The sequence below is a fragment of the Stegodyphus dumicola genome, chromosome 3, assembly GCF_044657685.1.
Source record: "Stegodyphus dumicola isolate Sdum_Otavi_A_Nest chromosome 3, ASM4465768v1".
NCBI lineage: Eukaryota > Metazoa > Arthropoda > Arachnida > Araneae > Eresidae > Stegodyphus > Stegodyphus dumicola.
This window is the reverse complement of record NC_140770.1, coordinates 129,655,654-129,665,459: the sequence shown is the minus strand read 5'-3', so window position 1 is coordinate 129,665,459 and position 9,806 is coordinate 129,655,654. Positions and strand designations below refer to the sequence as shown.

General features: G+C 31.2%; 1 protein-coding gene across 1 annotated transcript; it reads right to left on the bottom strand.

The window, feature by feature from the left end:
- Positions 1-727: 727 nt before the first annotated feature.
- LOC118183372 (adrenocorticotropic hormone receptor-like) lies at positions 728-3,171 on the bottom strand. The gene has a single exon (XM_035352887.2). The coding sequence runs from the start codon at positions 3,152-3,154 to the stop codon at positions 1,853-1,855; it is 1,302 nt and encodes a 433-aa protein (XP_035208778.1). The 5' UTR covers positions 3,155-3,171; the 3' UTR covers positions 728-1,852.
- Positions 3,172-9,806: the final 6,635 nt, after the last annotated feature.

Below are 9,806 nucleotides of genomic sequence, written 5' to 3'. Positions count from 1 at the left end.
TTTTTTTGTATACACTGGGTATTAATTTCCAGTTTCAAAACATTATATAGCTTTTCAAATTATTTTACTTCCTCCGTTTTTTCTATTATTTCGAATCAGTTCGCATTATCGGAAAATCATAGAAATAAACAGTATATTGAATTGTTTTTCAAGTAGATATATACATGTATATTGTAAGTATTCACTAAATAAGATAGTTCACTAATAGATCTATAAACTTCGACATTCACATTGAATTTCGCATTTTATTACTTAAGGCACAAGCGAATTATGTAAAATTCAATTTTGGTTTTTTAATGTAAATATATATATTTATATTAAATATATATATTAAAAACTAATATATATATATAGAGAGAGAGAGAGAGAGATTAATTAGATAATGTATATGTATATATATATATAGATAATGTATATATATATATATATATATATATCTAATTAATTTTATTTTAATACATATATATACATATAATCTTATCTAGTTTTGATGTATATACATTGTGTATTTAATGCATATACATAGATATTATATATATGTGTGTGTGTATGTCTGTGTGTGTGCGAGCTCGTGTTATATATGAACATTTTGATTTCATAATATAAAGAGAGGGATGAAGAAACTCTTGTGTTTGAATCTATATGTATTTAACTGTTTTTTAGCTTTGATTACTAGAAATTTCAAACATATACCTGATACATGTATTTGAAAAGATTCAGTAAATAACATTGAAACATAATAAAAAGTAAGCAAATATTTCAAACTTTCCTTCAAAAAATCAATAGTAAAAAGAAAAATAAATCGAAATTTTCTTCAGGGAATTATTCTTCATTTTAAAACTTTACCAGTATTTTCTAAAATTTATTACAAAAATTTTTCATACCACACTTTTTTTTTAAATACATGAACTAGGCAGTGTTGATTATACTATTAGAATACCCCAAATGTATATTTAGCTTCAGAATACAGTAAGTTATATTACAGCAAATTATTATTTAGCAATTACATTACAGCAAAAAAAGAATTACAACCGTTTATCTAAAAAATCATTGAGCGTATAAAACATTAGATGAATCAAAATTAAGCACTATGAGAATGTTAACATCTTCGTGCAGTACAATGCGTTATAGGAAAACACAATAAAATAATGCGTTATTTTTTAAATATAACAAGAATGCGTTACATTTCTTAATATCATCATTATTTACAATAATAAAATATATAATTTATTACTTAAAATAAAGATAATTACATATACTATGTTTTATGGGTAAGCAACGTTTGTATTTTTTCGAACGAAAAAGTATTAGAGTAATAAAACTTTAATAATTTGGAACTGAATATGTTTGAACAAATTTATAATATGCAAAAAACAGGTTTTAAATAAATTAGGTACCTGTATTAGTCTGGATGAAAATGAATCTAATAAATTAGGATCTCAAATAAGTATGGGACACATTAACGAACAACATTAATTTTATTAAGCACACCTCTCACGATATTCATAAATGGAAACAATACGACACCTTCAGAATTCCAAATCAATCTACGAAGATAGATATGTTACGTCAGAAAACGGGCATAAAATCTCACGAAAAATATTTTACATACCTGTACACAGGTAATTCCTTCTTGCTTAAATTTCTTTATGATTAGAGTAAAATGCATCACAAAACATGTTCCTTAACAATAAACAACAGACATATTTTCCTTTAACTTGAAATATATACAATTTGCAGTTTTTTAAAGTTTAAAACTTGCATTAGTATAAAAAGAATATAATTTATGAACTTTTAGGTTGGGGCACATATAGAAAATTTGTTAAAAGTTTAAAAAGTAATCGAAACAAAATCAGCATGGTGTCATGCCGTTGATTCTGACTTTCCTGGTGGTCATCTGAAACGTCAGGCGGTTGATGTCTGTTCGAGAATGCTGAGGCTGTTCACTGTCCACAGTAGCCTGGAATCCACAGCGTGTCCTCCAAATAAGGGTCATTGCATTTTTTATTTCAGGCATACGCACCACATAGATAATAGGATCGACAAAGGACTTGATAACGATCATTGTATTGGTGAAGATCCCAACAGGAACACGTACCCACAAAGGTATTTCTGTGAAAGGAACAGAGCAATCTAGACATGTAAGGACGAAGAACAGCACCGCAGGCATCCAGCCCAAAACATATGTTCCCAGAATGAGAAGAGTGGTGATGATCGCTTTGACATTCTTATGCAGCTGTCTGCTGGAAGGGGACTGTTGTAATCCTCTCTGGTGCTGACGCACCAGCACAAACATGTGCGTATACATGCCCGACATCAGGATCAAAGGTACGAAAAATAGCACCGACGTTGTCGCTCGGAAAGGAACGTGGAGGAGAAAGTCTACGCTTAAGCAATATTTAGACTGAAATCCGTCATTTGGAACCAAGGAAAAGTAAGACAGGAAGAACACTACGGGAAGCAACCACATGCCAATAATGGCCATCATGGCAGACCGACGTGTAACTGTTGCAGCATAATGGAGAGGTCTTAGAATCCCTATGTAGTGATTCACAGCTAATGCTAATAGATGGAGAACTATAATTACCATCCCGCCTAGCCTGAAAGCTTCCAGTACTAATATGTAACAATGGTTGAAATTTCCCAAAGTCAGTCCGTAAACTGTTGGCAGTAAGCTATTAATGACAAGACCGATTCCAATGACCAAAGAAGCGTAAGCGTCTGCAACAGCAAGGGACAGGCTGAGATAAAGTGTCGGTGAGAGACGTCTAACCCAGCGCACGCTGATGACAATCACCAAGTTAAAGATCATGGACAGGAAACAAGCAGTCAGCATCACTGGCACCACTGTCCGGTATAGATTTTTAAGATTTTCTTCTTCCTCAGTAAGTACTCTCACTAGAGGTATCTCAGTTGTTGTGTCATTCCTGTCCAGATTTACAGAATCTTCGTCGATAGTTTTAATATTGAGCTGTAAAGATGTACTATTGAGCAGAAGTTCATTACAGGGCCAATAAGAGCTACCGGCCCTCGAGCAGTCAAACCAGTGGCCGCGAGGAGGAGCCTGCGGGTAATCGCGCAAGGCTAGCCGCGAGGCCGCATGACGAATATGGCGCTCGAACAAGAGCAGCGCGGCTGGCGGTGATTCCCGCATTCCAAGTTTCTCCTGTTTCCTCGCGTTGACTGAGAGTGACTAACTCCGCCAGAATATTTCTGACACAGAGAGTTTTCTCGCTGCTGCTGCCCCCTGCGTGCGCATATTTCGAGTTGCACTCGAATCATATCTGACATATGTCACCGAAAACATGAATGACAATATACAGGTCATTTGGTATTCTAATCAATAATACCATTTAAAGTTCCAAGAACTTTTCCCCTTGAAATATAAGTAAAGGTTAATTACATGCTAATAAAAAGCGTGAATGTGGTTAGCAGGAAAGCTACAAAATAAAAACGGATTACTTGATATTGAATAAAAATAGGAAATTCCGGTATGTAGCTATAAAGTGAGAATGGCGTAAAAGATTCATGATAAAGTTGCTTTAATATTATAAAGATACTGTTTGGAACTTTTGAAAGACAGAGAAACATGGACACATAGAGAAAATTCTTTAAAAAAGTTCAAGAAAATAATATACAAATTTAATATTCAATATAAAATGCTATGTAAATAAAGTTAAATGAAAGTAGTAAATACTTATCTTGCTTATGAAAAATAGATACATTTTAAATCAGGTTTTATAATAATTTTTCCCTGGTCAAAAAGATGAGTTATACCGAGGATCGCGAAATGAAATCACTGTTAATTAAATAGGAAATAACATCACTAACATAACCTATTTAAAAAAATCTTTGAATATTAAATCTCTTTTATTTCAATTTATCAAAAAAAAAAAGAGCTTTAACTTTTAAACGGCGCCAATTCTAAAATAACTCATTCGACTTAGGCTGTTAACTTCTGCAAGATTTTTTTAATATGCATACTTTCATATGAAATATAAATTAATTAGTTGATTTTCTTGGCCATTTTTGACGATAATTTTTATTAATATATTAAATGTTTTTTAATGTAGAGAACATTATAGAAAAGAAATAATTTCAAATTAAGGATTCTTAGAAAAAATTCAAATTTTAAATTTCTGAGAAGAAAAAAATAATAGTTTTTGAAATTGCCAATTTTTGCATGATAAAAATAGTTATTACTTACTACTAACATCAAGTTCCTTAATATATTTATAACAGTTTAAATGATGTTTTGTTTCTCTAATAAGAAAAATAAATAAAAGTTGCAGCATTTAAATAAAAAGAATAACATTTGGAAAACTGCTTCTTAAAAATGAAGTTATTTTTATTAAAAAATGCTCCATATATTTTAATGGTTTTTGTCACAGGTCCTTATTGCTCAATGTACTTACGTTACCCGCAAGAATAAAACTATTGAACACTAGTTGTTATTCCCGGGATAGATTTCCGGCGAAAGGTTTGGCTACATGAGCTGCATAGTTCTTCCTTTCCATATGTAATACGGTTAAAAGCTATTTTTTATTAGTAAAGAAAGCAAATAACAACATTTAGTCATAACCGTACTTAGACGGAACGTACTTAGCCAAACCATATTTAGACGTAAATGCTTAACCAAGTAACAAATTTCTTAAGCAACATAAATATCGTATAATTAAGTATAAACCTTTCCTAATTTAAATTTTAAATATCTTTTTTCGTTTCATGTAGTATTAAAGAGACTTGTTTTCAGTCTTGGTAACTCTGTCGCCGTTTTCTTTTTTTCTTCATCGTTAGTCTCTGCTTTCATTGCGTTTATTGATTCTTCATTTCTAAATGTCTTGATTTTCTCTTTTCTCCGTTTCTCTTATTGTGGTATTTTGTTTAACTTTCTATTAAGCAAGGCTTTAATGTTTTTGTTAACGTTTGTTTTACATTTCGTCATTGTTTTTACAGGTTCTTGCTTACACATTGTCGTTCGATTTAGGGAAGGGAGTGCTGTTTGTTGACTTTTATTTTTATTACATTTTTCTCTATATTTTTGTCAGTTTGCTATTATTTGGCATTTAAAAAACTTTCTCAGTATTTTATCTTAACAGTTTCTTTCGAGTATTCTATTATTCTATTAGTTTTTTTTTTTAATTACTCTGAGTTTTGATTTCTTTTTACTTCCTATTTCTATCTTAGCTTGTATCCTTCAATCTTCTATATACATTTTAAAAGTTTCTTACTTTATCATTTCTATTTGGTTTAGTTTTGCTCATACAGTGGTGTTCGGAGACACTTTTCGGAGCCATTGCATTTCTAGAAATTTGTAGAAAAAGCGGTGTAGCCCGGAATTAAATCCGAATATAATGCCCAATATTTTTTCATATCATTTCTATGCAATTTTGAATAAAATCAAAATTTTATTTTTTTAATACTGACTTATTTTCCATTTTTAAAATTTTAAACGTAAAGAATCATAGATATACGCCACAAAAACAGTCGAACACAGAAACATTTTCTTAAAATTTCATAAACAAAATTATAGTCTGACACTTTTATTTTTGCATTTTGATGACGTTTCGAAATTCGTTTGGCTTTATTCTTTCCTTGCTTACTTCGTGGTAGTTGAATTACTATTTAAACATTAATCGCAGTCGTAAGGAAACCGAATTATTACTCGAATATATCACTCGAAAATTGATAACTTGTTATCAGAAGGGCGGAAAATAGATCCGGGATATCGCTAAATTTGTAAAACTAGTAAATTAGTAACTCATTCTAAGTTGTTGTATGTGATAAAACTCTTTAACCAAGAAAATCGGATCGAAAATGAAGTAAGACATCGTCCGGCCGTAGAGACATTAGGTTATTTGAAAACAGGAGATGTGAAAAATGAGCAATGCTCTCGCAGGGACTCGAACCACGGAACTATCGAAAATGCGTCGAGCTTGCTGACCACCACACCATAAAAGCATGCTAAGAAGGCGGGAGAAATACCTTATACGGCAAAGTTAATGCATCATCAGAGATTTACAGTGAGAAAATATACGAAAAATCCACGTTTGAGTGCTGTAAAAATTTCTACAGAATTTACTGAAAGTTTTCTAATTCAATTTCACTTGAAACTATTCGACGAGCATTCAGGTCGGGCACTCTGCTCGAAAAAAAATGTTTTTGTTACAGCAAAAAATAGAAAGCTTAATCTTTCTTTCTCAAAATCAATGACAAATAATCCGGAAGCTTAATGGAACCATGTCTTATTTACAGATGAAAGCAAATTTAACATTTTTGGTACCAATGGGCATATAATTTTATGGAGAAGAAAACATGAGGAAGAACTTGCTTAGTACAGTAAAGCATGGCGGTTGAGGTGTCCTTGTACAGGGGGGCATGTCAGCATCAGGATTAGGTAATGTAGTATTTATTGATGGCCATAATGAAGCATGCCCTTTCTTCCAAAATTTGGGTATTGGAAACAACATTTTTTTTTTTATCAAGATAACGATCCTAAGCACATGACCCTCAATGTTTGCCTTTAGCGTGTCTATAATTATCCATAAGTTCTAAAAACACCACCTCAGTCACTAGATTAAAAGCCGATAGAACGCATGTGGAGACAATTACAGGTTAGAGCACGAAGCCCCAATATTAAAACGTAAACCGAACTAAAAACCGGAATGGTGGAATAATGGGGGAACATTGGTGCGCATAATTACCAAAAAGCAAAGAAGAATTAAAAAACGGTAAAATTTATGCCCGGACGTTTGAAAGCTCTCGTAACTGCTATAGAATATCCTACAATATATTAACTAACAGAAATACTACATGATTTAATAATATGTGCATATTTCTTTAAAGTTTTCGAAGACTTTTGTGGGGTAACTTTTCTGCTACTTTTTGATTACTGATTTTTCCAAAAAACATTTTACTATGTTTATAAAATAACGTATGTATTTTTGTTAAAAGAAATGTATACATATTATAAAAAATTCTTATATTAAAATATTAATTTTAATTAATGAAAAAAGCAATATTTCACTGAAGCTGGTAAGTGTACGAACACTTTTCTGAGCCTCTGTAGCAGTGTTAGCAGAAGATAATCTTTCATTAATTTTCTGTTGAATTTTCGAAATGGTTTAACCATGTCCAGTATCCGGTTTAGTGGGAATGATAGATTATTATTTTTCCTTTCATCGAGGTCAAGCGCAATCTTACATTTTTCACATGCTATCTGCAAAATTATTAAAAAGGTTCAAACAATTTCATTTCTATAAAGTTATCAAAACATATTTTCAGAATGCTTCTGTCCTTTAAGTAAAGTAATCTACCTTTTCCCCCTCGAAATATGTAACGTTTTACAAAACCAGTGACGATTCGATCATGAATTTCGCTCAATATTTTACTCGCTTCGTTTCCATATGCACAACAAATATGTTTTGTAAGTCTTTGATTAATTCCAATTACAGTTTTCATTAGACTCATTATGAAATTTACAGCTTTATTATTGTTTAACATTCTTCTTTTCTTTAATTATTCAAATTATTTGAATATAAATTATTCACAAACGTATCGTGTATTATGTTTAAGGAATGTAATTCGTTTCTTAACTTTCGGTTAGGGTCTTATCTTTCGTTCAATGCATATTTTCATATTTCCAATTGTAAAGAATTATGAATTATTATTCTTTAATTTCTGATTAATCAATATTTTTTCTTCAAATTAATTTTCTTTTTAATCCTGAAGGTACGTTCACCCCAATTTTTCCAAATGATCCATTTCATTTTTTCTTAAATTTATTTACTAATTTTTTAATTAAATTTTTAACATACATTTTTTCCTCGGTTGTTACTTCAGAAAATGAAACATTGAGAATAATAAAATCAGATTACTTTAACAAACAAAAATATTCATATACATCTTCCGGACCTAATATTTAATGATAAAACTCAACACGTGTCTTTGCACATTTATTTTTGTAGCAGATCTGAATTTAGTACTTTATTTTATATTAATTTTTTTCTCTATCCAGATTCTATAAGTTCCGCGTAATCTAGTCTCTTTATTTAACGAAAAGACCTTATTTAAAAGATTTCTTAAGTAATTTCTATTTGAAATTAAGATTAAGCAAAATGTGTAACAAGAAATGTTTGCTCTGTGTAACTACTATACAATTTCCTTCCGTGCTTGAAAAACATACTTCTTTTTAGGGCAAACGGAAACGAAATGAATTTATGTTCGCTCGGTTTGCAGATTTGATTTAATGCTGAGATTTATGGTTAATTTTTATGTACATTTTCGGTTAAAAAACGTGTAGTGCAAAATTCTCCTCTTTACAATATAAAAATTCTATGGTTCGGATTCCATTTTCCTTTTCTACCTTAATTCATTTTATTCAAATTTCTAGTTCGTAAATATGTGTTTTTCTTTATTTCTGTGTTAACGTTTATTTTTATTTATATCGCCATATAAAGCAAACTGTTTCAGACTTCTTTTAAACATGTAAAATATTTGAATCAGTTTTAGATTTTTTTTAAAAAAATTATTTAGAAAGTCAAAGATAAATCTCTTTTGTAAAAGTATTAAATTACTCTCTCCTTTATCAGAAAATATTTTTGCTACTTGAAAAAGAGTGAATAATGTTACATTTCTTCGAAGCGCAAAGAATTTAGTAAAATTAATGTAAGAAAGAATTTTTTAATTTTATGTTTATAACTAACGTGCATCTCTTCCGTATATTTTTCGTAGGTCATCCATTGCTATCATGCAATTATTTTTTTTTTCATTTTATCTCTCATTACATTACTTTCTTCTAAACAACACTTTTGAAACTTGTTTTTTGAACACTTGTACACTTTTGAAAAAAGGAATGCGTTTGAATTAATAAATTCTTTCACTTGCCAGCTGGACATTCATTCTCACCTAAAGGGTACGCACGGGGAGGTAATGCGATAATTCCTTACATTCTACCTCCCTTAAGATGGTGACTGAAGAGAAACACTACACTTAATGATTCAGCGTTATGATTTATGTATAGTCTATTATATTTTAATTCGGACGCTTGTCTAGGGACCTAAAATATTTCGAGCAGAAGACGTGAAAAATTGACTATAGTTTCGCCAAAATTCGAACTATGGATCTTCCACTCAACAGTTGGAAGAGCAGATAAACTAACATTACAGATAAACTAACATTAGTGCTTTTAATATTTAAAAAAAGACACAATTATTGTATTTAATACTCTTCTTTTCTTCCATTTTCATTATTATAGACTCTCCACTTTGCAAGTTGCTACTATAGATGAGATATTTCTGAATGACGTAAGGAAAAAGCTAAAGAGGAGGAAACATATATGCGACGGGAAAAAAAGCGAGTGAATGTGCAGGCAAGCCTCCACATTTATTCAGCTTCAAGTCTATTCACTGCAACCGCTCAATGACAGAGCGAGGTTGACGATTTCAACCGGTTTTCGTCTTCTTCTGCTGCGAGACTCCGAAGGTGTAGGGCGGCCGTCTGACCGTCCTCACCGGGGATGATGCGTGTCTGCAATTTGTTCCTTTTCTTTTCGTGCATTTCTAACGACCACCTCCACATAGTTCAAGAGAATGCAGTTTTGTTAAGAAATAATAGTAAGCGGATGAAGATTGAACAAAATTGATTTAGATGTTGGCTTCTGCGGTAGATGAATGGTGCTTGACAACTTGAGAGGATTTCCCGTGCATGTGTCGCATCTTGAGTTGGACACATGTTCCAAGAAAAATATATTGAAATAATCATTCAAGTAAAAGTTCTTCGTTGTATAAATCAAATTCTGTTATCTT